We start from the raw sequence: 27,011 nt of genomic DNA, 5'->3' as shown, positions 1-27,011 counted from the left end.
CGTGTGCGTGTGGCGCGTCTGTGCGTGGCGCGTGTGCGTGTGGCGCGTCTGCGTGTGGCGCGTCTGCGCGTGGCGCGTGTGCGTGTGGCGCGTCTGTGCGTGGCGCGTGTGCGTGTGGCGCGTCTGTGTGTGGCGCGTGTGCGCGTGGCGCGTCTGTGCGTGGCGCGTGTGCGTGTGGCGCATCTGTGTGTGGCGCGTCTGTGCGTGGCGCGTCTGCGCGTGTGCGCGTGGCGCGTCTGTGCGTGGCGCGTGTGTGTGTGGCGCGTGTGCGTGTGGCGCGTCTGTGCGTGGCGCGTGTGCGTGTGGCGCGTGTGCGTGTGGCGCGTCTGTGCGTGGCGCGTGTGCGTGTGGCGCGTCTGTGCGTGGCGCGTCTGCGTGTGGCGCGTGTGCGTGTGGCGCGTGTGTGTGTGGCGCGTCTGTGTGTGGCGCGTGTGCGTGGGGAGACAGGGTGCCCGGCGTGAGCGCAGCGCAGGGCTGCCGCGTGGGGGTGGCGCGGCCAGGACGGAGCCAGGCCGCGCCGGGAGCATAAAAGCAACTGAGAGCGGGAGCTCAGGGCTACCGGTCGCCGTCTTCGTCGCTGCTGTCTTCGCGAGATATTGAACGGCCGGACAGTTGTTGGCTGTCTCGGTCAGCGCCATCAGTGTTACACGGTCAGGTTTGTGTTTTGGCTAGGCTAGACGACTAGGGAGAGTGCGAGGACGAACCTGTGAAGTGTGAAGGTGTTAATAAATAAGGTGCCTCCTGGAAACCCTGGTCTCCGAATCACTGACACTACATATGTATGCATGTTGAACGTCTTCCGCACCACACGTAGTCAACCGTGATGATCGCAGATGTGGGGTAAGTACAATAAACTCGACACAAAGCAGTGTAGGATGTTTTTACGGTTGCAATATTTCACGAGGCGGAATGTAAAAATGTTTTATTTTTTGCCCAATTGTGCCACAAACAGCACACTTAAAAAAATTCATTTTTAACGTGTTGCCATTTATAAAACTAAGTCGATGTACCCACAATCCTCCCAAATACCATCCTAAACATGAAGTTAAACAGTGAAACTCTTTTAATATTTATGTTGCTTGTGACGGTAGTCACGTGGATTTCATAACGCGCCGCTCTAACATCGGCTGTGAAGCGGAGAGCGAGCTCGGGTTGTGTTTGTAACGCACGTAGGCGGGAGTCGATTGGAGCATTGTCCTTTCTTTGGAATAAATAAATAAAAATTCTGGCAGTGGTGTGCTAGGATTAAATGTATGATTTAAAATGAGGAAAATATATGAAAGTTACGTTACCTAATTCTTCGTGCTTTTTTTAGAATGTCTATTTGTGTCAGCTTCAGCAGGCTGACATTCTTTCTTCACACATTTGGCCTTCGACAAGCTCCAGATCGGCGAGTCCTGAGCGCCTCCTTAGCTCCCCGGTAGACGATCGAAGGCCGGCAGCCGCACAACGCCAGTTCCTTTCCGCTAGGACGGCTGTGCTGGGGCCGCACGCGCCGTGGAGAACACCCACAATCACCCGGGCCGAGACGAGTTGCCCCAAAGAGACGTCCTGTTTTACCTTTGCCAATATTATTCTGTTTATGATGGTTTAATTTATCTAGGAAAAAAATACTTTACACTCTTAAAACAGATTTCACCCGGAAGTCGCAAAGTGCTGTACAGGGCTAAAAACTGAATTAAATGATTAATTAAAATAAATAAAACCGAAATAGCACGCAGGCTCGTGATTGCAGCACTCCACCAAGTAAAATAAAAAAAACGGCATGTGGGATTTGAGTAAGCCAAGACTGAGCGGAACGATTATCTGGTGGAAGGAATTCCGCCAGCTTTTGTAATTTTCTCTGCGATTTCCATCCATTGCCACCCCCAGCCTGGGTTGGACACCTGTGAAGCACAGCCTTGCAGCTCCATCGGGTTCTTCCGGCGAGACGAGAATGTCTGCGTCTGCAAGCAGTGCCGGGTTATCCGAGTAGCAAAGTAGCTATACATGCTACAGGCCCTGCACTTTAAAGAGCCCCGCGCTAAATGCTTTCAAGCTATCAATTCCGTTTCAGTGATTCTGTACTTGCTCTATTACTATAGTACTATGCTGAGTGTTTACGGTTAGCGATTTGTTGTATCTGGTTGTATAGCAAATAAAAAAATACAATTATTTTACTATACATGTTAAAAATTGGTATTTTAATATTTACGTGTTTTTTTATTTAGGGCCCGTTTTATAACATGCTACAGGCCCTGCATCAGCTTAATCCGGCACTGTCCACAAGACGACACCTTCGCACGCTAAGCCACACGTAAGGGCACCAAACGGAGCTCTGGGTCACCGCCAAGAAACTCCGTGGCCCTCCCCAGGAGACGGGGTGGGAGCTGCCACCCGCCAAACAACTCAAATTCCCATGTGCTGGTGCTGAACTGTGATCAAGACTTCACCACTACCGAGTGTGTTGACGGCCGCTGTGATTAACCGGGTGCCACGTGAGTAAGAAGGCCAAAAGTGTGGGTTGAGTGGAATCGCATCCTTAGGTATTTCTTGGTACACAACAATAAATATATTTTGTATTGTGATTTGCTGAAAACGTAATGTTACGCAACTATTGCAATACAGACACAAGAGTTCATTCTATGTTGCAACGTGTCAACATTTGCAACATGACGATTGATTCAATCAAATCGATTCTTATACTCACATTACATGTGTATCACACCTGATTGCAATTTATGTAAATTATATACAAATTATACATTCATTTTACCTTCGAGGTAACGGAGTAAACAAAACTGTACAAAGGAGATGCAACAAGAAATTAAATGGTAAAAATTATTTAAAAAATAAAATTTTAAAAACCCGATTATTAAAAAAAATCTGAATCTCAAATATGACCAATCACCTGCGGGGACAATCGCTTGCCGAGTAAAGCTACACCAAAGTAGCACTGCTTACGCTACCTTACACCATCACGTACAGAAGCTGTTACAAATAGAATTGTAAATTTTGTGGGTTTACTCTCCAACACACAAGCGGTGTGCTGCTGTACTCGTCACGAATTGGCACGTTGTGTTTATGTGACAAACCTTACTAATTGGCTGTGCCGGGTGGTGGCGGGTTTAACGACACCACATTTATATTCACGCGATCTAACCCAACAAAAGCCCCCTCTATTATCGAGTTACAAATGGACAGTGTGCAACTACGTGACCCGCACAGGGGACCTACGGCGGCGTACCCCCGTGGCTACAGCAGGGTGCACACGCTGCTGCCTCCTCCAGAGCAGCCCTGGCTCACGCCGCCGCCCAGCCGCGTCACCATGGACACGGAGCGGGGGCCACCGGGTCGCTTCGAGGAGAGGGAGTGCGGTCGCGGTGGAGGCTCCTCCAGACGGCCCCAGCGAGAGCCCGGCTCGCACCTGCACGCGCGGGGGGGGGGGGGGGGGGGGGGGGCACACGCGCGGGGGACAAGAACAGCAGCGGCAGCAACGCGGTGTGGATCAATACGGCGTCTAAAAGTCAAGACGCTCGACAGAAACCGTGGGCTTGAGCCTGGATTAAAACTGGGGCAGGGAGTGAGACAGCACCGGTGGGAGGCCCATGAAGCTTGCTAATAGAATACAAGTGAGGGTGCTGTGTTGAGCTTGCTGTGGTCTGACGTGCGAGGCGTCTCCAAGCAAGCAGGCGGATTCATGCATTGCGGGGATGCTGCCTTGAGACGCGTGCGCGCGAGCGCTCACCCTGGCGCAGGGAAAGGCACCATTTCATTGCCCTGGATGAGCACGTCGCCCGCGCTGCTCAGCTCGATGTGCAGCGCCTCGTACCCCGTGCTCTGGAAGAGTAGGTTGGCCTGGATGGTCCCGCGCGTGCGTTCGAACACCGCCATCGCATAGCGGTGAAGGGACAGCACGCGGTTCTTTAGCACCTGCGAAAGACAGCATCCAGAGAGCGCGGCCCAGAGGCAAGTATTGCACGTGACGTTTCAATAACTTGTATTTGCCCTTCATTGTCCAGGGCAGGTGTTGGCAGCGTTTGAAAGAAGAACCATTTTTTTTTACCACGCAGAGCTGCTTGTACGCAAACACAGCAGCAGGTATACAGATGACAAATTCTGACTTAAATAAACAAAATAGGTGATGGAATAAACAAAATAGGTGATGGAATAAACAAAATAAGTGATGGAATAAACAAAATAGGTGATGGAATAAACTGCATCTTTAGTTTCCCCCCCCCCCTTTAGTTATGCTTTAACAATACAGTTTGTTGTAAAATCTGTAGTCACTAAGACATTCCATAGTGACCCATTCCCTGCCACATTGAATACATACTTTTTACGTTCATTTACGTTTAAGATTTTCCTTTTTTTTTACCGCCGGCTGCCCCACAAGAGAGCAGCCAAAGAGCCGCACGCGGCTCTGGAGCCGCAGGTTTGCCGACCCCTGGCCCAGTGCACCCGCTGCTCGACGCGGCGTAGCACGCGAGTCGAAGGGGACTCCTCGTGCGTGCTTCATTGCTCATCTCTGTTGGCTTCTTCGTGGCCCTGAGGCAAGTGGATGAGTAACCATAACGTGGTTCACATTTGAATAACATCAGAAGGATGATGATTTCCATCACAGATAAAATAGTAAAAAATCGTAAATCCCTCATTCCACAAGACCTAAATAGAATATTTAACTAAAATAATACTCAATTGTTTTTGTTTCTAAACCACACTGCATTGCATTAGTTTTAGCGACAGGTTGGCAGAGTGGTTCTGGGTTCGATTCCTGGCTCATGCACCTTGCTGTCAGTTTGTATGTTCTTCCCCTGTTCTGCATGGACCTCCGCTGGATTCACCAGTTTCCTCCGAATAAACACATGCAATGTAACTGGTATTGGCCAAACATCCCGACGCCGAAATTTAATCAACTGGAATTACACAAAGCGACAACTCTTCATGCTGCAAACACTTGGCAGGAATTTTGATTTAAAGCTTTCGTGACTGCAGGGATTCATCTTCTTGGTTCTTTCGGTAAAGTCACGTAGAAGGGAAGTAATAAAATAATAAAAATAAAACATAATAATAAGACTTGGCAGGAATCTGCCGACTCTTAAAAACGTCGCGTGACTGGATAAACAATGTCCACAATACGTAAGTCCATGGCAAGACCGCATGCGACTGCCCACCAGCATGCGTGCATCCTGGGCCAGGCGCAGGCCACATCCACGACTGGTAACGACGTCGTTCTCGATGAGGCTTCCCTCGCCGCAAGACTCGATGCCGTGCCCGGTGTTGTGGTAGACGCCGTTGCCCTGCAGCTCCACCTTGCAGCTGGGCCGCACGCTGACGCCCCCGCGGCCGTTCCAGCTCACGTTGTTGCTGGCGATGCGTGCCAGCGCCGTGCTCTTGTGCACGGCCACGCCGCACTCCTCATTGCAGTGCAGCGCGTTCCAGGCGACCGTCAGCGACTCGCTGCTCTTCACGAACACCCCTGCCCCTGGAGGCGACGCAGCGTTGTAAACATTTTACACCGATTTACGAGCACATAGGCTTGGCAGAGCACGTGCAATAACAATTAGTTCATATTTCAAAGCAGTCATTGAATCTTTGAATGTAAATGTGATATCAACCAAAGGTCGTGTTTAGTATTCTTTAATTTATTTCTGACACAATCTGAAAATACAGCACTTGGGAGAGGTTGGTGGATGCTGATTGTGCAAGGCTGAGAGAATGGAGGTGGAATACGAAAAGTAGTCCTCTGCATTCTATCAGCAATGTCCACATACACAACCATCACATCACTCGGCCTCCCTCCACCCACACTCGACAGTCATCGGGTGCAGGATTTTTCAACGAAGGAACGTGGCCTTCATGGTGCCATGTGCCGACGAGCCACACGCAATTGTGCAACGCATGGCAGATACTCTTAGGTTTTTTTCGGTAAAGTCACGTAAGTAAAAAAATAAATAAATAATAACATAAATACTACACAATAATAGAAATAATAATAGAAATAAAATAATAAATCACGACGTTTCGGAGGCAACACAAGTCTCCGTCATCAGGTGGGACCGTCACAGCTAGATTTACTGTATCAAGCGCTTCAAATCTAAAACGCATGGCAGCTTCAGCTTACCTTACAAAAACCCAAAATGTATTGAAATCTTGCCTTTTGCATTTACTTCTGAATTCCACAAAATATACAAATTTCACGCACCTGCGACTAGCACGGTTGGCTACGTACAGCCCAAAAGAAGTCCAACATACATACAGTCAGGGCCGAATTAAGGCACGGGGGCTTTAGGGGCTGCAGCCCAGGGGCCTCCGCCAGCTGGAGGGCCTCCAGAAATGAAGTGAGACGTTATTTCACTTTGTGAATGCTGAATTTAGTATTTGTGGTTAGCCTTGTAAAAATAAATTTAATTTTCTTGAACTTTGTTTTCCTTTTGAAAATATTACTGGGGGCCTCACAGTACCTGTAGCCCAGGGGCCTACAAAATCTTAATCCGGCCCTGCACACAGTACATACGTAGAGTTATGAAGCACCTGCATTGTAGAGCATGTTGTTGTACTCCAGGATGGTGGTGGTGATGGCCGCGTGGCCACCGCGCCGCTCCGCCTCCTCCAGCGGGTCGCCGTCCCCTTCCCAGCTCAGCAGCTCCGCGTCGTCGCCATGCGGGCCCTCCCCTTCGGCGCGGTACATCGCCTGGCCGCCATGCGCCTCCACGGGACCTTCCTTGCGGCAGAAGACGGCGGCCCCGTGCAGGCCGTTGTGCGCGATCACGTTGCCCAGGACGTGGGGTGTGCCCGACGCCATGATCCACACTCCACAGCCCTTGTTTTCTGCAGCATAGCAACGCACGCTGGTAAATTGAACACGCAGTGGCGGGCTTTCGCGACCAATATTGGGTTAGATCTCGTGAATATATATAGACGCGTCGTTAAACCCGCCACCACCCGACGCAGCCAATTGGTGAGTTTTGTCGCGTAAACAAAACGTGCCAATTAGTTACTACTTCAGCACATTACCGGTGTGTTGGAGGGTAAACCCACAACATTCATGGGTGTGACAAATAAGAGAGGCACTAAAAATTAGACGATATACGAGTCAGACATCGGGGACGTGAGATGTAAAATTTAAATGCGTCAAACATTACAATCAAGACAACAAAATAAAGAGAACAATGCAAACGAGACGGACAGCAAACGGGACACAATACGAGACACAAGTGCAACAGCCCTCTCACTTGTGAAGTTTTATCGAGCGAGTACCTTGCCAAATATGTGCAAACTGCATATGAATTCACTTTGCCAATTGCTCGTTCCCCTTGCTTTCACAATTTACCCCAATGTTTACAGCGTCCTGAGATACGGTCACATCATCTCAAGCTTTTCTGTACAGCCTGTGCACATTTGATGTCACCGTAATGTGTTTCATGGCCAAGAAATTTGAGGTTTCGGAGTTTCACGTCCGCTAACGGTTCACCATTATATCCAAACACCGGTTGTAGTTATGTTCTTAATCAAATGGCAGGCTCCTGGCTTGTGCATGTCAATAAACGTAAAAGTATCCCCATACTAAAATAGGTTGGGCAGGGCGTATGACCTTTGTTGGCATACGTTCCAGCCCTGTCAATGTAAGTGGTAGGCTGCTGAATTTCAAAGGAAAAATTGTCATTTTATTTTTCACAACATTAAACTAAAGCGAATTATTCGTTTTGAAAAGCAGGTGTGCGGTAAAAAGGTTTCCAAACCTGTGTGCTATTGCTTAAATTGGAAGGGCACCATACTTGTTTGACAGGGTCAGCCTGCCAGCTGGTGGGGAAGTAATACTACACTCCTAGAACCTGACGGGGTTCGGAATGCCTCACTATTTTTACCACCTAATTGCAGTTCTTTCTCCAGCTCTTTAATGTTCTAAACGTGTCACACGTTTTTCATATTAACTTTCTCCTGCTGCCGTCTCTCGACGATTATGCTTTTTTTTATTGGCAACCAAATACTAAATGCAGTGCCACTCTCCGCCCTACAAAAGCCATGACTTGTCACCATTTAGTTACAAATTGATTAAAGAATTATTGTTTTCGACTCATTTGTACGTCCATTATTCACTGTCGTTGTCCCATGGGTTTGACCTTCCACAAAGTCCATGGTCCACCCTAAACCGCATCCACTGCACAAACCATAGCAGATGTGGATAACTGACACACAAATGGAAAATGAAAAACCTTCTCGTGTGCAACTGTGGTCATCCAGAACAGGGTGACCGTAACAACGTATGACAGCGCAATGCCCGATGCACAAATACAACAGAGGCATCTGCTGGCTTTCCCGCCTGAATGTGAAATTGTAGTTGTTGCTCTGCATCTGCATCAGCAGCCATACAGAAGAAAGGGAGGTGGAAGTCCCCTCCCCCCCGTTGTATTCTGACACGTCCCCCCATGCGGTCTTCCTGGCGCTCACCCTGGACGAAATATGGAGACCAGGTGGCTGGTAAATACGGCACAAGTAAAAATGGCATAAGTTGAAAACTAAGAAAAAATAAGATGCGAAGCTTTCGTGACTGCAGGAACATGCCGCCTAGCGGTGAGATTATCTGGTTTCGTCCCAGGTCCAGAAGAACCGTCCCCTGGGACAGCGTGGGAACCACAAAGAAGGTCCCCACGAAGTCCTTCCCGGCTATGGGGATCATCGAGGAATCCGTCAGACACAAATGTGCCACTGGTTGCCTCTCGTCTTCCGCCTCAATATCCAGGCATTGAAGGGGTCCTGGGCTCACCAGGCCGTGAGCGAGTGGTGAGCGGGGGTGGCCGGGGGGGGGGGGGGGGGGGATGGGTGGCGGCGGGAGGGGTGCAAGGAGGAAACAACAATGAACTGGGAAAAGGCCATACATATATGGCCCTGTGTTGCTCATTCTTAACTCACGATTTCATGCCAGTATTGTCAGTGTAATAATAAATTTGTATTAATAATTTGATTAATCATGATATATATATACTTATGAGGTATATAGGTAGAGCCTCACACTGTATATAGTAGTATAATGTAATTAAGAAGATGGGAGATGTGTGATGGCGCTCGATTGGGATTTCAAATTTCAGAAAACCAAACTGGAGAAGTGCTTCATGAGTTCAAGAGGGCCGCAGGCCTGGCAGATGCGACGCTGAATGAAGTGCACTCACCACAGATGCTGTTGCCTTCAATGAGTCCCCGGCCTCGCTCCCCAATCACCACGCCATCGCAAGCGCTGTGGCAGATGAGGTTGTTTCTGAGGACCGGGTCCCCTCCTCTGCGAATGTCCACGCCGCCATGCTGGTTCTCGTGTATCAGGTTACCTACCAATGCAGAAGTGCGCGCGGTCAGCCGCGCTGTCTCGCTTGCATGGGGCACACGTGCGTCCGCGCCCTGCTCGAGGTGCCACCTTACCTGGGACGACGAAAGTGGGCAAGGGCACCGATAGCTATCACATTCTCGATTCAAAGCTGCTTTCGTGACTGCAGGGATTCATGTTCTCGGTTCTTTCGGTAAAGTCACGTAGAAGGGAAATAATAAAATAATATAAATATAAAACAATAAAAATTCTCACAACGTTTCGACTGCAACACAAGCAATCATCATCAGATTTCACACCTGATGATGATTGCTTGTGTTGCAGTCGAAACGTCATGATAATTTTTATAGTTTTATATTTATTTTATATTTATATATTTATTTTATTTTATTATTTCCCTTCTACGTGACTTTTATACGTGACTTTACCGAAAGAACCAAGAATAGCTATAACATTGTAAACGTTATCAAAATGAAGGATGGCTGATGGTTATTGTATGCAACGTCAGTTCATGTAAATACATTTTATTTTTGTAATCGATTGATCAGTTTTTTTTTATTACTGGAAAGATGAAGTCTTCAAGTGTGAGACTATCTTGCATATGAGGCAATCCTGGTCTCTTGAGTTCTTACTTGGTTAAAGACGAAAACTGCAACTTGACAGTTGCTCCTTAGCACAGATGAACACCATTTTGTGCAGATGCCTTTTTTACTTCTATAAATAATATGTGCACTGTTTCCATGGTAATATGTAATCTGTAACAAGGTGTAACATGTTTCAGGCGTTTAATAAAATTGTCTCAAAGCTAGCCCTATACGGCTTGTGCAGTCGGTCTCGAGTTTACGACAATACGATTTATGATCCAAATTTACACATTTACATAATTCCGAAGTCACTTTGAGTTGGAGCTTTTGTTACTCTGACGTGTTTTTGGAGATTTTTACCTATTAAACCCTGCTAAATTTGGCTGAGAAAAGGAAAAACACATTATCAAGTGAGGTTTCTACTGTCTTTGGGAATATAGGGTCTGATTTATCACGATCTGCTTTACAACGACGGGGTTTGCAGGAACGCATTGTAATGGCGTAAAAGTGGGGACCGCCTTTATAGTAACACAGAAATGATATGCCTCAACCGTGATAGTTCTCAGCAAGAATAAAGTATGAGGCCTAAATGATTGTTTCCATTGTACTCCCCATTGTCGGCAGGGTGAAGTGTCCTGTAATGATGGAAAAGAGAACAGCGGAAGAGCTTTACCTGTGATGAGACAATGGAGCGGTGAGTGGTGATTAATTATTATTCGTATGTCACCTGTGATGGCGCAACACATGACGGTGTATACGGAGATGCATCACCTGTAATGAGACCCAGTCCATTCTCATTCACTGCAATCCCAGCTGCCAGTCCTTGATAAATGTAATTGCCACTGAAGGAGAAAACACAATCGCTGTAATAAGAGGACACACAAGTTTATCTTTTCATCGCATACTGGACCAAAACATTTTCTTTTTCTAAAGGATGTTTCCAATATGTTTTTATACACAGAGTACATAGATGACCTGCATCGAAATTAGGTAAAAGCCCATTGACACAAAAGTCTATTTTTCTAATAATAATATGAGTCACAAAAAGAAACAAATGTAACACAAGTTCAATTGGACAAATCACAGGAAAAACAAAATGAAGTAAATAAATATTAAACATTCTATAGGGTAGAACTTTCATTTTGTTCATTCATTTTAAATGAAGTATAATTTTAGGTGCAATTCAAACAAATCATCAAGGATTTGAAATAAGAGGAAAAAAGCTAATATGTATATTAAATTGACTTAAGAATAGACTATGCATAAGAATTTAAAAGTATAAAATTCTAAACACACTTCAAAAATACCTGCATTTGTATCGTCTTAATTATCCAATAGCTTATTAAAGTGAAGCTGGTACCAGCCCATCCTACAGATGGTGGCATTTTTAACGATAAGCTTGAATAAAACCGCATTTCATAAGTGACCTGAGGCCTCATTAGGATTTTGCACTCCATGTTCGACCTCATCAAGGTTGCATGAGCAACCTTAAGACATTAATGCATTTGTTCCATCTATTTTGCTCCCAACTCAAATGTCCACGTGACCAATGTGGACACAGTTGACCATTAGGACAAACACAAACCTACTTATCATGTTACACTCATTTTTCTTCATAAACAAAATATTTTCTCAACTCTGTCAACTAAAAAGATCGTACCGTGTAATCGCCAACGGTAATGTAGAAAATGAACAAGGACAGTTACTCTCAGCAAGACACTTCTATTTCAATAAACGCGCTCGCACACAGAACACAGGCTGACGGCAGGGCAAGACATGAAGAGACAAAATTCGGTTTCCCAGCCGAGACGCCAGACAGGAGAGAGAGAGCGGTGGCAGCCCCACCTGACGAGCGGGTTTCCACGGTATAGGATGCAGATCCCTGCCTCGCGATTGTTGAAAATGAGGTTGCTGCGGATGATGCCCCGGCCACCACCCATAACCAAGATTCCTGTGCGTTGTCCCCCGTGGATGCGATTACACTGCCTCGCACAAGAACGCTCTGTCACGACCAGGCACCATTTAGGAGGCACTCGGGCAGTACGGGCAGTCCTCAAATTACGAACGGGTTCCATTCCTGAGACCCCATTTGTAAGTCGAACACAATAATGCAAGGCCGTAATTATAATAAATATTGGGGAGGACACATTCCCCCCCCCCCCCCCCCCCAATATTCAAATATGCTCAAAATGTTCCCCCCAATATATTGATATAAAATAGATTTCTGTTTATATGATTGTGGTTATGGTTGTACTTTATTAATCCCTAATCTCTGCCATTATATACAATGAAACAAGAAAAGGTAAAAAAGAAAAAACAGAGCAATGTAATACAAAACACTATTAGACATTATTGTAAAAAATAAAGAAAAAGTCCATCCTATGTGTTAGTGAATTTTATAATATTTTAGGCAGGAAATGACAGGAAATGAGTTTTCAAATTTAGATGTTTTTTTTTGGTGGAGGGACCCCCAGACCCCCTGGAAGATTTGGTCCCCCCCAATGTTGACTCCATGGCTACGGCCTTGCAATAATGTACTGTATTTAAATGCACATACGGTCAGCGTTATAAATGTGTTATGGCTCAACAAAAAATGGAACCATTGTTAAACTCACAAATAAGAAGAAATATCGAACATTTGCACGTAACACTTTGAACAGTTCCGCGGTTCGGTTCGCAAGTGCGAATTCACGTTCGCAAGTCAGATGGTTAAAAAATAAATATCTTACGGAAGCTCGTTCGTCGAAAGTGCGGCAAGTGGGGGTGACCGCTTGTAGCTGGGTTATTGAGGAGCCAGGTGGGCATGAGGGGTGGTGCCTACCAGTACGAGGGGGTTGGCCGCCTTGCGGATGTCGATGGCTGCCTCGCCGTTGGAGTGGATGTCGTTCTCCGCAATGACACCGCCAGCGGAGAGGCGCAGGAAAACGCCCGACGCTCGGCAGTGGTGGATCTCGTTACGAAACACGAGCACCTGTGGAACGCGCCCACAGGACAAACACGGCAGCAGGAGACCACCACGCAGGGAATCACTCCACGCGTAGCAGCGAATCGGTGTGGGTTATATTCAGATGGTGTGCACAGCAGACAGCACGAAGATGCAACCACATATTCAAACTAATATTCTGTACGTTTAAAATGTTGCTTTATAAATTTAGATTTATATAATTACTTTTAAGTTAAATATGGATTTGATGGTAAAAATGTTAACATCACATTAAGGTATTCTATTTTCTGTTATATCCCGACTCCGTTTGAAATGGCTCTTATATGGTAATTGAATATGACAAAGATTTTCACATGAAAGCGAATGTTCAGAATCCCATTTGCAGCAGATTGCAATCAGGAGGCACGAAGCCTGGTCCCAAAGCGCGGACTTTTCCATTTTTGTAAAAGTAGTCCCTCCACCTTTGGGAAGCACTCCAAGAGACCACATTAGTGTGTATGTTGAACTTCTTTCGCACCTTATGGAGCCAACCGTGCTCATCGGAGTAGCTGTCATTAGGATGACAGCTCAGGCCTTTCTTACAGGAATTCCAAGTATTTTTTCAGATTTTCTCTGTGTGAAAATAGAGCATTTCTGGGATTATTATTTTTGTTGCTTAGAATTGGTATTCCTTCAATATTATAAGAGGCCCCGAAATGTTAGCGATGGATTCCCAGTCTTTCCCTGCGGTAAGTTGCATAAAGAAGCGATGCTCCAGCCATGTAACAACCAACCTTGGCATCCTGCAGGCAGCGGATAGCTTGGTGGAGGTGGCGAAAGGTGTTGTGTTGGAGACGCACATGGGCATGTGTGGAGGACAGCACGCCTCCTCGCCCATCCCGGAAGAGGCAGCGCTGCACCACGCAGCCCAAGATTAGACGCACCAACAGGCGGGCTTCCTTCTCCGTGCGCAGCTCCTCCTCCAGGCTCCGAGGGCCTACCTCCTCCATGCTCAGCGAGGCCCCTGCCCCCGTCATTAGGCTCCCCACCGGCAATCTGCGCACGGCACACGCGCACACCCAAAGCATCAAGACACTCTTAAGCCCCCGCTGTTCAGTCACTCGTGAAATTTGGGAGTCATTCAGCGCCGGCAGTAAAATGTTGCAGTAAAGTCACGTTTCCTGCAATTTATTTACTGAAGCAAATTGTGTAAGTCTATCACGGTGGTAAGGACAGGAGCACCCGTACAACACAATATGGGCAGCCAATAAGAACACAGCAGTGCATTTTAACTTTACTGAGGTAGCATAATGTCAATTTTTACCGGGAATTATACCAATTTTTTTTTACATTTTTGAACAAAACTCAGATTGTTTGAATAGTTTTCACGTGTTACGGATATTATGAAAAAAGTATGGAACAGTTCGTCGAAACTTTTGTTTCTAACAAACAGAATCAGAGTAAAAAGTTTATTTTGCAAGAATGTAACGAAGGGCATCAGAGTGTTGTCGTGACCTCGTGAGTAGGTGCGCAAACTCCTTGTAGTCTTCCTCCTGCTCCGTGTCTCTGCCACTGCTGTCCTTGAGAAATGCCCCCTCGCTAACCGCTGGGGTCAGCGCGTCACCGTGGTGGTTGCCATCACGGTTCATGCCTGGTACCGTGCATGATGATATTTACAAATTTACAAGAGTTAATGGATAATTTTTTATTCACTATTATCATTACATTTTAATGGATTTTCAGAAATGTAAGGGTATTTCATTCAATAAACCAGGGATGTTACAAATAATCACCAGAACGTGGCTGCAAAAAACACAGCCACATTCATTCGACAACACAGGATGCACATATTGCAGGTGTCACTGTATGTGGCCTTGATAAACCATCCCGCAAACTCCGGTTATCCTCGCAGCGGCTTTGGGCTCACCATCGAACAAAGACGGTCACTGCATCGCACACTGGAAGATACGTTTCTGCGGCCGTCTGGAATGCTCTTCCTTCCGAAATTAGGAAGCCACTGGAGCTATGCATTTTTAAACCATCTAGAATGAAAACTCATTTCTTTAGAACTGCTTTTTGTGTTTAGTTTGTTGTCCTTCCCCCGCACCTCCGATCAGCACGGTTTGCTACGTATGGAACAAAAGAAATTCAACGACATAGAAACATATGAAACATCAACAGCACAAATTACTTTTTCTCACAGCTGCATCTGTTTCCTCTGCCAGCACGCACACACACCCCTGCCTGAAAAGAACATTGCTTTTTTTTACGCAGCTTTACCATTGCAGAGGCGGTGGGCCTTTGATGAGATGGAGTCTGAAAGGCCCGCATGTGCAGTCCCTGACACACAGTTCTGGCCCTTGTGGCTGACATTCCAGCAGCGTCCTCCCACCCGCCCCACCGCCTTGCTTCCCTGGCTGTGATGCGTGGCTCCCGTGCCGTCTCCTGCCTGCCTGCATGCGCAGGAACATCCAAGGCACACGCAACGCACGATGCGCAATCGTTTTCTTTACATACGTTAACTTACACCAGGAGATCCACTGCAGGAATGTATGCTACGCAGTATAAAATAGAGTACAATATTTCACTGACACGCGTAACATACCTTGGCACGCTAAATAAGTAGCAATAGTCTCCAAGCAATATACACGTCATACTGAACCCTAGATTCCCTTGAACCTCGGTGGCAAAAGGAGTGGAGAGGGGGTAAGATGATTCGACCCTCACCCTGCTGTTTTGTCGCTCTGCGCGCTTTCTGACTTCTTGTCGAAGCCGAGATTCAGCCAGTCCAGCGCGGTGTCCGCTCCCAGCAGGCCACAGGACTGCGCCAGCAGGTCGGCACGCAGCGACGCAGCCAGGTGCTCGTAGGCCCAGTTATGGTCGGTCGAAGGGAACCCTTCCACTGTCAAAGAAGCGCCCTCGCTCCCAGAGAACTCGCAGTTTTCCACAGCGGCCAGTGCAACGGCGTGCAGGTGAAGGCCGGCCTGGCTGAAGCTACAGAAGCGCAGGTGACACGTGGCCGGAGCACTCACCTGCACCTGCCCGTTCTCCAGGTTGCACGTGTCCATTTGCATGTGGCCCACGCTCGTCTGCGCCGCAGGAATAAGAGCACCGCAGCTTTGGGTTATCGTGCCAGTCACGGCGCAGTGACAATCATTCACAGTTATTCAATACATCATAGCGGGTGTTAAATGCTCTTGTTTGTGGAGGTGGAAGTATTTAGCAAGCAACGTAGAGTGTGTGAGATAATAGGCAAGGTGTGATCAATATATAGAAATTTGTTGAAAAATGAAGTTACATTTGTCCATATATACTGATAAGAAGAGATATCTGGTGAAGTAACTGTAAGGGGAGAGGAAATTAAAAGTAAAACCACGAATACTACATCAATAAGGCAATTTCCTAGATATGTTAATCGATGGAAGAGACTGGAATTGATTAACGATGGGTTACATGGTTGGCAAGTGGCTTCATGATTTAGCTTCAGCAACTGAGTGCATTACAGCCCTATTGATAATGACATGGCAATATCCGTTCAGCCAGCACCACTGAAACTCGAGTATCTAACCACTTCAACCATTTTAAAAAGGGACGTGAAGCTACAGCCCTTGTGTATCGTGTTTAATTTCACGATCATGTATCGCTCAACTCTAAACATAAGTCCTCCATTAATCTGCAGATTCCTCGATCTTGCGGTGCCTCCCACGGTTGGCGCACGTTCTCGTTCTCAACCAGCTGGAACCTGGAAGGAGGAATGAACGCATTGTAAACTGCGCGGCCCACTTTTAGAATCCCCGTCCCACCTTGTAGATGATGGGCGTGAACCAGGCCTGCATGAGCACGAGGTTGCAGAGGCGTACGGTGGGGCACTGCTGTTCAAAGCTGACGAGCAGCGCCACCTGGCCCAGGCTGCCCTGGCCCACGATCTCGACGGGCGCCCGCAGGACCACCTCGCTCTGCTCCTCGTAGACGCCCGGCAGCAGAAACACGCGGCTGTAGGGCGGCAGTGAGGCCAACGCCACCCGCAGGCTCTCGTAGTCGCCGCCGGGACCCACCCACGCGCTGCGACATTCGGGCCGCTTGCGGAAGAAGGGCCCGTACAGACAGCCGGTGACATCGACGGTACTCCAGCGGCTGTCGTGGCGGCGCCACACGCGGTTGGCGAGGAGGGCCCTCCGCAGGGCCTCGCGCCACGACGGCGGCTCCAATTCCGGCCGCAGCGGCCAGTTCGGTGGGCGACGGCAGGCGTGAGGCGAGCCCAGGTACAGCTGCCGCCAGCGCGTCTTGTCCAAGCTGACGACGAGCTCCCGCCAGGTGCGGCTCACGGAGCTGCAGCGGCCCAACTCGGGCAACTGGAGGTAGGAGAGGATGAGACGCCACAGCTCCAGCGGGAGGCGGCCCACCTCCATCACGAAGCTGCGGCGGACAGAGCAGGGCAATGATTGTCGAACATCGACCACCGCTGGTGGTCGCCAGCGAGACCCAGGGTGGCAGGGTCTGCAGGGATGACCCAAGGGATTTAACAAAGTTACAAAGCGCGTGCTGGAGTGAGGGGCTCGGGTGGTGGTGACCGCGACCCCAAGTATGGAGAGTGGAGCCGGAGGGATGCCCACGGTGGGGGGGGGGGGCTCCCTCTCGAGTGTGGGGGGTGGACCTCGGGGAAGGGGTAAAACGGAGTCACGGATCCCCCCCCCCCCCGCTGCTCGCGTCGCCTTCGCCAATGTGGGTAGCTGCAGCTGTCGCCAGCTCCAGCTCCTGGAGAAGATCGGCCCCCCAACCCGAGGAGGCTGCCGCCACTACGAAGATCGCCCAGGGGCTGCCGGGCAAGAAGCCCTGGCTGGCGGGGGAGCGATGGAGTGCGACATCAGCACCGACCCCAGCTGCTGTGGGGGGGGGGGGGGGGGCACTGATTGAACAGATCTCCAGACAGAGTCGAGCTGCGGCTGTGGCGGCACTGCACAGGCTGAGCCGAGGGCTCCACGCGGCCACCCAGGACGCGAATCGCCACGGCTCAGCGGTCCCCCACTCGCCGACTGACCGCTACCCATGAAGCACAATGCACACCCGAGTCAGCACTGTGTAGTAAACACGAGGAGTCAGTAGGCTCTTTTGCCGAAGACTTGGTCCCATTAAACTAAAACTGAGAAGGGGGTCGATTCCGCAGGCTTCCCCGTTCACGCTGCTGCTGCTGCCGCTGTGAGTGGCCGGGCCCCATCGGAGTCAACCCGTGGCGGGCACTTTCGCTGGGCACAGAGATGAGCGTGGGGACGGCGATCACAGAGACGGCGGTGAAGCGATGCCGGTGTTGATGATGACGATGATTGATTGCGGTTATGGTAATAATGACGGCGGTGGTTTATGGTAAGGTGACAGTGAACTTGATATTCATGATAACGGCAATGGTGCTGGTGATGATGGTGATGATGATGCTGGTGATGATGGTGATACTGGTGATGATGGTGGTGGTGATGATGGTGATGCTGGTGATGAGGATGGTGGTGATGATGATGGTAATGCTGGTGATGATGATGGTGGTGATGATGATGGTGATGATGCTGGTGATGATGGTGATACTGCTGGTGATGATGATGGTGATGATGGTGGTGATGATGGTGATGATGATGATGGTGGTGGTGATGGTGATGATGATGGTGATGATGATGGTGATGATGATGATGATGCTGGTGATGATGGTGATACTGCTGGTGATGGTGATGATGGTGATGATGATGGTGGTGATTGTGGTGATGATGGTGCTGGTGATGATGATGATGCTGGTGATGATGGTGATGATGGTGGTGATGATGATGGTGCTGGTGATGATGGTGATGATGATGGTGCTGGTGGTGATGATGATGGTGATGATGATGGTGGTGATGGTGATGATGGTGATGATGGTGGTGATGCTGGTGATGCTGGTGATGATGATGATGATGGTGGTGATGATGATGGTGATGATGACGCTGGTGATGGTGATAATGGTGATGATGGTGGTGATGGTGATGATGCTGGTGATGGTGATGATGGTGGTGATGATGGTGGTAATGGTGATGATGCTGGTGATGGTGATGATGGTGATGCTGTTGATGGTAGTGATGATGATGATGCTGGTGATGGTGATGATGGTGATGCTGTTAATGGTAGTGATGATGATGGTGATGATGGTGGTGATGATGGTGATGATGATGGTGGTGATGATGGTGGTGATGGTGGTGATGATGGTGGTGATGATGGTGGTGATGCTGACGGTGGTGATGGTGGTGGTGATGATGGTGGTGATGGTGGTGGTGATGATGGTGGTGATGATGATGATGGTGATGCTGATGGTGATGATGGTGGTGATGATGATGATGATGGTGGTGGTGATGGTGGTGATGGTGATGATGGTGGTGATGCTGATGATGGTGGTGATGCTGATGGTGATGATGGTGGTGATGCTGATGGTGGTGATGGTGGTGATGGTGATGATGGTGATGCTGATGGTGATGATGATGGTGATGATGGTGGTGATGATAATGGTGATGATGGTGATGGTGGTGGTGATGGTGGTGATGGTCGTGATGGTGATGATGGTGATGATGGTGGTGATGATAATGGTGATGATGGTGATGATGGTGGTGATGCTGATGGTGATGATGGTGGTGATGCTGGTGGTGGTGATGGTGGTGATGGTGATGATGGTGGTGGTGATGATGATGCTGGTGGTGATGGTGATGATGGTGATGATGGTGATGGATGATGGTGGTGATGGTGATGATGGTGGTGATGCTGATGATGGTGATGATGATGCTGATGATGGTGGTGATGGTGATGATGGTGATTCTGGTGATGATGCTGGTGATGGTGATGATGCTGGTGATGATGGTGATGCTGGTGATGATGATGCTGGTGATGATGATGGTGGTGATGATGATGATGGTGGTGATGATGATGATGGTGATGCTGATGGTGGTGATGATGGTGATGATGGTGATGCTGGTGATGATGATGCTGGTGATGATGATGGTGGTGATGCTGATGGTGGTGATGATGATGGTGGTGGTGGTGATGATGGTGATGGTGGTGGTGATGCTGATGGTTGTGATGATGGTGATGCTGGTGATGATGCTGGTGATGGTGATGATGCTGGTGATGATGGTGATGCTGGTGATGATGATGCTGGTGATGATGATGGTGGTGATGATGATGGTGGTGGTGATGCTGATGGTTGTGATGATGGTGATGCTGGTGATGATGCTGGTGATGGTGATGATGCTGGTGATGATGGTGATGCTGGTGATGATGATGCTGGTGATGATGATGGTGGTGATGATGATGATGGTGGTGGTGATGATGGTGATGGTGGTGATGCTGATGGTGGTGATGCTGGTGATGGTGGTGATGCAGATGGTGATGATGATGGTGATGATGATGATGATGATGGTGGTGATGCTGATGGTGGTGATGATGGTGGTGATGGTGATGATGCTGGTGATGGTGATGATGGTGGTGATGATGGTGGTAATGGTGATGATGCTGGTGATGGTGATGATGGTGATGCTGTTGATGGTAGTGATGATGATGATGCTGGTGATGGTGATGATGGTGATGCTGTTAATGGTAGTGATGATGATGGTGATGATGGTGGTGATGATGGTGATGATGATGGTGGTGATGATGGTGGTGATGGTGGTGATGATGGTGGTGATGATGGTGGTGATGCTGACGGTGGTGATGGTGGTGGTGATGATGGTGGTGATGGTGGTGGTGATGATGGTGGTGATGATGATGATGGTGATGCTGATGGTGATGATGGTGGTGATGATGATGATGATGGTGGTGGTGATGGTGGTGATGGTGATGATGGTGGTGATGCTGATGATGGTGGTGATGCTGATGGTGATGATGGTGGTGATGCTGATGGTGGTGATGGTGGTGATGGTGATGATGGTGATGCTGATGGTGATGATGATGGTGATGATGGTGGTGATGATAATGGTGATGATGGTGATGGTGGTGGTGATGGTGGTGATGGTCGTGATGGTGATGATGGTGATGATGGTGGTGATGATAATGGTGATGATGGTGATGATGGTGGTGATGCTGATGGTGATGATGGTGGTGATGCTGGTGGTGGTGATGGTGGTGATGGTGATGATGGTGGTGGTGATGATGATGCTGGTGGTGATGGTGATGATGGTGATGATGGTGATGGATGATGGTGGTGATGGTGATGATGGTGGTGATGCTGATGATGGTGATGATGATGCTGATGATGGTGGTGATGGTGATGATGGTGATTCTGGTGATGATGCTGGTGATGGTGATGATGCTGGTGATGATGGTGATGCTGGTGATGATGATGCTGGTGATGATGATGGTGGTGATGATGATGATGGTGGTGATGATGATGATGGTGATGCTGATGGTGGTGATGATGGTGATGATGGTGATGCTGGTGATGATGATGCTGGTGATGATGATGGTGGTGATGCTGATGGTGGTGATGATGATGGTGGTGGTGGTGATGATGGTGATGGTGGTGGTGATGCTGATGGTTGTGATGATGGTGATGCTGGTGATGATGCTGGTGATGGTGATGATGCTGGTGATGATGGTGATGCTGGTGATGATGATGCTGGTGATGATGATGGTGGTGATGATGATGGTGGTGGTGATGCTGATGGTTGTGATGATGGTGATGCTGGTGATGATGCTGGTGATGGTGATGATGCTGGTGATGATGGTGATGCTGGTGATGATGATGCTGGTGATGATGATGGTGGTGATGATGATGATGGTGGTGGTGATGATGGTGATGGTGGTGATGCTGATGGTGGTGATGCTGGTGATGGTGGTGATGCAGATGGTGATGATGATGGTGATGATGATGATGATGGTGGTGATGCTGATGGTGGTGATGATGATGGTGATGATGATGATGGTGATGATGATGATGCTGATGGTGGTGATGATGATGGTGGTGATGATGATGGTGGTGATGCTGATGGTGGTGATGCTGGTGATGCTGATGCGGGTGATGATGGTGGTGATGATGATGGTGATGATGATGGTGGTGATGCTGATGGTGGTGATGCTGATGCTGGTGATGATGGTGGTGATGATGATGATGGTGATGATGATGGTGATGGTGGTGATGATGATGCTGGTGATGATGATGCTGGTGATGATGATGCTGGTGATGATGATGATGCTGATGGTGATGGTGGTGATGCTGATGGTGGTGATGCTGGTGATGGTGATGGTGGTGATGCTGATGGTGATGATGATGGTGATGATGATGGTGGTTGATGCTGATGGTGGTGATGATGATGATGGTGGTGATGAGGGTGATGGTGGTGATGCTGATGGTGGTGATGCTGGTGATGGTGATGGTGGTGATGCTGATGGTGATGATCATGGTGATGATGATGATGATGGTGGTTGATGCTGATGGTGGTGATGATGATGATGGTGGTGGTGGTGATGATGGTGATGGTGGTGATGCTGATGCTGGTGATGATGGTGGTGATGATGATGGTGATGATGATGGTGGTGATGCTGATGGTGGTGATGATGATGGTGGTGATGATGATGATGATGGTGGTGATGCTGGTGATGCTGATGGTGGTGGTGATGATGGTGGTGGTGATGATGATGATGATGGTGGTGGTGGTGATGGTGGTGATGCTGATGATGGTGATGATGATGATGGTGGTGATGATGATGATGGTGATGATGATGGTGATGGTGGTGATGATGATGCTGGTGATGATGATGCTGGTGATGTTGATGCTGGTGATGATGATGATGCTGATGGTGATGGTGGTGATGCTGATGGTGGTGATGCTGGTGATGGTGATGGTGGTGATGCTGATGGTGATGATGATGGTGATGATGATGGTGGTTGATGCTGATGGTGGTGATGATGATGATGGTGGTGGTGATGATGGTGATGGTGGTGATGCTGATGGTGGTGATGCTGGTGATGGTGGTGATGCTGATGGTGATGATGATGGTGATGATGATGATGGTGGTTGATGCTGATGGTGGTGATGATGATGATGGTGGTGGTGGTGATGATGGTGATGGTGGTGATGCTGATGCTGGTGATGATGGTGGTGATGATGATGATGATGGTGGTGATGCTGGTGATGCTGATGGTGGTGGTGATGATGGTGGTGGTGATGATGATGATGGTGGTGGTGGTGATGGTGGTGATGCTGATGATGGTGATGATGATGATGATGGTGGTGATGATGATGATGGTGATGATGATGATGATGGTGGTGATGATGATGATGGTGGTGATGCTGATGGTGGTGATGGTGGTGATGCTGGTGATGATGATGGTGATGATGATGGTGATGATGATGATGGTGATGATGATGATGGTGGTGATGATGGTGATGATGATGGTGGTGATGCTGGTGATGATGGTGATGGTGGTGATGCTGGTGATGATGGTGATGCTGGTGATGATGGTGATGCTGATGATGCTGGTGATGCTGATGGTGGTGGTGATGCTGGTGATGATGGTGATGCTGGTGATGATGGTGATGCTGACGATGCTGGTGATGCTGATGCTGGTGATGCTGATGATGCTGATGATGGTGGTGATGCTGGTGATGATGGTGATGCTGGTGATGATGGTGATGCTGATGATGCTGGTGATGCTGATGGTGGTGGTGATGCTGGTGATGATGGTGATGCTGGTGATGATGGTGATTGCTGATGATGCTGGTGATGCTGATGCTGGTGATGCTGATGATGCTGATGATGGTGATGATGCTGGTGATGATGATGGTGATGCTGGTGATGCTGGTGATGGTGATGATGGTGATGATGATGGTGATGATGATGATGATGGTGGTTGATGCTGATGGTGGTGATGATGATGATGGTGGTGGTGGTGATGATGGTGATGGTGGTGATGCTGATGCTGGTGATGATGGTGGTGATGATGATGGTGATGATGATGGTGGTGATGCTGATGGGGTGATGATGATGGTGGTGATGATGATGATGATGGTGGTGATGCTGGTGATGCTGATGGTGGTGGTGATGATGGTGGTGGTGATGATGATGATGATGGTGGTGGTGGTGATGGTGGTGATGCTGATGATGGTGATGATGATGATGGTGGTGATGATGATGATGGTGATGATGATGGTGATGGTGGTGATGATGATGCTGGTGATGATGATGCTGGTGATGTTGATGCTGGTGATGATGATGATGCTGATGGTGATGGTGGTGATGCTGATGGTGGTGATGCTGGTGATGGTGATGGTGGTGATGCTGATGGTGATGCTGATGGTGATGATGATGGTGGTTGATGCTGATGGTGGTGATGATGATGATGGTGGTGGTGATGATGGTGATGGTGGTGATGCTGATGGTGGTGATGCTGGTGATGGTGGTGATGCTGATGGTGATGATGATGGTGATGATGATGATGGTGGTTGATGCTGATGGTGGTGATGATGATGATGGTGGTGGTGGTGATGATGGTGATGGTGGTGATGCTGATGCTGGTGATGATGGTGGTGATGATGATGATGATGGTGGTGATGCTGGTGATGCTGATGGTGGTGGTGATGATGGTGGTGGTGATGATGATGATGATGGTGGTGGTGGTGATGGTGGTGATGCTGATGATGGTGATGATGATGATGATGGTGGTGATGATGATGATGGTGATGATGATGATGATGGTGGTGATGATGATGATGGTGGTGATGCTGATGGTGGTGATGGTGGTGATGCTGGTGATGATGATGGTGATGATGATGGTGATGATGATGATGGTGATGATGATGATGGTGGTGATGATGGTGATGATGATGGTGGTGATGCTGGTGATGATGGTGATGGTGGTGATGCTGGTGATGATGGTGATGCTGGTGATGATGGTGATGCTGATGATGCTGGTGATGCTGATGGTGGTGGTGATGCTGGTGATGATGGTGATGCTGGTGATGATGGTGATGCTGACGATGCTGGTGATGCTGATGCTGGTGATGCTGATGATGCTGATGATGGTGGTGATGCTGGTGATGATGGGTGATGCTGGTGATGATGGTGATGCTGATGATGCTGGTGATGCTGATGGTGGTGGTGATGCTGGTGATGATGGTGATGCTGGTGATGATGGTGATGCTGATGATGCTGGTGATGCTGATGCTGGTGATGCTGATGATGCTGATGATGGTGATGATGCTGGTGATGATGATGGTGATGCTGGTGATGCTGGTGATGGTGATGATGGTGATGATGATGGTGGTGATGATGATGATGATGATGCTGGTGATGCTGGTGATGCTGGTGATGGTGATGATGGTGATGATGATGGTGATGATGATGCTGGTGATGATGATGGTGATGCTGGTGATGATGATGGTGATGCTGGTGATGCTGGTGATGGTGATGATGGTGATGATGATGGTGATGCTGGTGATGATGATGGTGATGCTGGTGATGCTGGTGATGGTGATGATGGTGATGATGATGGTGGTGATGATGATGATGATGGTGATGATGATGGTGGTGATGATGATGATGATGGTGATGATGCTGATGATGATGGTGATGATGATGCTGATGATGGTGGTGATGATGATGATGCTGATGATGATGATGCTGATGATGATGATGCTGCTGATGATGATGATGCTGATGATGCTGATGGTGGTGATGATGATGCTGATGATGGTGATGATGATGCTGATGATGCTGATGATGCTGGTGATGGTGATGATGGTGATGATGATGCTGATGATGATGGTGGTGATGGTGATGATGATGCTGATGATGGTGATGATGATGGTGATGATGATGGTGATGCTGATGATGATGATGGTGATGATGATGGTGGTGATGATGATGATGATGCTGGTGATGGCTGGGGATGCTGGTGAGGTGATGATGGTGATGATGATGGTGGGTGGTGATGGTGATGATGATGCTGATGATGGTGATGATGATGGTGATGATGATGGTGATGCTGATGATGATGATGGTGATGATGATGGTGATGATGATGATGCTGATGATGATGCTGATCATGATGCTGATGGTGATGATGATGGTGATGATGATGCTGCTGGCTGATGATGATGGTGATGGTGGCCTGGCGTTTAACCGGGGCCATTACCGTGGGGGGAGGAGAGGACGCGCAGCATCCCCGGGCCCTGTCACCATGGAGACCGCAGCGCTCATCGCGTAACGTCACTCTCCAGAGCTCATTCGGTGACGTCACTCTCGTAGCTCGTCGCGTGACGTCACTCCCCGTAGCTGTTGTGTGACGTCGCTCTCCGTAGCTCGCAACGTGACATCACTCCCCAGAGCTCATCGCGTGACATCACTCCCTGTAGCTCATCGCGTGACGTCACTCCGTAGCAACCAACGTGACGTCACTCCCCGTAGATCATCGCGTGACGTCATATTCCGTGCTTCGCGCGTGACGTCATAACCGGCTTTGAGAGCGCGCCGCCGCTGGTTGACGAACCTGGCGGGTGACGTCACGCGGCGGCTGCTGCCGCCCTCGGCGCAGCAGGTCTCACGCCAGGGGCGGACCCGTCATAGGAACGCGGAGTTTCCACCGGAGAGATGAGGAAATGTGATTTTGATTGTCGCCGCATCGCGTGGGCGTTTTAACAGGATGGTCCGACGTTTCGCGCTGATCACTGCGACGGCATCAATCAGGATGAGGATCCGTTGTATGAGGTCCTGTGCGAGACTAATTATTACGAGCAAAAATGTATTAGAGACTCAATAGCAGAGGTGTGGACTCGAGTCATGTGACTTGGACTCGAGTCAGACTCGAGTCATGAATTTGATGACTTCAGACTCGACTTGGACTTGCATAACAATGACTTTGTCCCACCTCTGAGGTGTGGACTCGAGTCATGTGACTTGGACTCGAGTCAGACTCGAGTCATGAATTTGATGACTTCAGACTCGACTTGGACTTGCATAACAATGACTTTGTCCCACCTCTGAGGTGTGGACTCGAGTCATGTGACTTGGACTCGAGTCAGACTCGAGTCATGAATTTGATGACTTCAGACTCGACTTGGACTTGCATAACAATGACTTTGTCCCACCTCTGAGTGTGGACTCGAGTCATGTGACTTGGACTCGAGTCAGACTCGAGTCATGAATTTGATGACTTCAGACTCGACTTGGACTTGCATAACAATGACTTTGTCCCACCTCTGCTCAA

At 48.7% G+C, this 27,011-nt stretch overlaps 1 protein-coding gene across 3 annotated transcripts; it reads right to left on the bottom strand.

The window, feature by feature from the left end:
* Positions 1-907: 907 nt before the first annotated feature.
* LOC133342841 (F-box only protein 10-like) lies at positions 908-26,005 on the bottom strand. 3 transcript variants are annotated; one of them, XM_061552161.1, is made up of 15 exons: positions 25,941-26,005; positions 16,609-17,221; positions 15,533-15,894; positions 15,086-15,258; positions 14,321-14,456; positions 13,600-13,861; positions 12,704-12,853; positions 11,728-11,864; positions 10,654-10,724; positions 9,150-9,302; positions 6,514-6,810; positions 5,154-5,464; positions 3,728-3,912; positions 3,227-3,406; positions 908-1,475 (listed from the first exon to the last, which is right to left on the bottom strand). In XM_061552161.1, exons 1-14 carry the CDS (start codon positions 26,003-26,005, stop codon positions 3,235-3,237), a joined length of 3,087 nt encoding a protein of 1,028 aa, XP_061408145.1. In that variant the 3' UTR covers positions 908-1,475; positions 3,227-3,234. The 3 variants fall into 3 exon arrangements, 2 of the variants coding, with proteins under 2 accessions (XP_061408145.1, XP_061408144.1); XM_061552160.1 differs by having other exon boundaries at positions 908-3,406; XR_009755187.1 differs by lacking the exons at positions 908-1,475; positions 3,227-3,406 and adding an exon at positions 4,333-4,527 and having other exon boundaries at positions 3,841-3,912; positions 25,941-25,997.
* Between the last annotated feature and the right edge of the window lie 1,006 nt (positions 26,006-27,011).

This window comes from Lethenteron reissneri, chromosome 16 (genome assembly GCF_015708825.2).
Source record: "Lethenteron reissneri isolate LAM-NWPU_2019-01 chromosome 16, ASM1570882v1, whole genome shotgun sequence".
In the NCBI taxonomy this organism is placed as follows: domain Eukaryota; kingdom Metazoa; phylum Chordata; class Hyperoartia; order Petromyzontiformes; family Petromyzontidae; genus Lethenteron; species Lethenteron reissneri.
This window is presented reverse-complemented; position numbering and strand designations above follow the sequence as displayed.

Excerpts from the sequence above, each read along its gene's own strand:
- LOC133342841 (XM_061552160.1), bottom strand. The coding sequence starts at position 26,005 with ATGAGCGCTGCGGTCTCCATGGTGACAGGGCCCGGGGATGCTGCGCGT. Across the intron at positions 14,457-15,085 it reads GGCCCACCGCCTCTGCAATG|GCATGAACCGTGATGGCAAC; the intron begins GTAAAGCTGCGT and ends GCACGGTACCAG. Across the intron at positions 5,465-6,513 it reads CAACATGCTCTACAATGCAG|GGGCAGGGGTGTTCGTGAAG; the intron begins GTGCTTCATAAC and ends CGTCGCCTCCAG.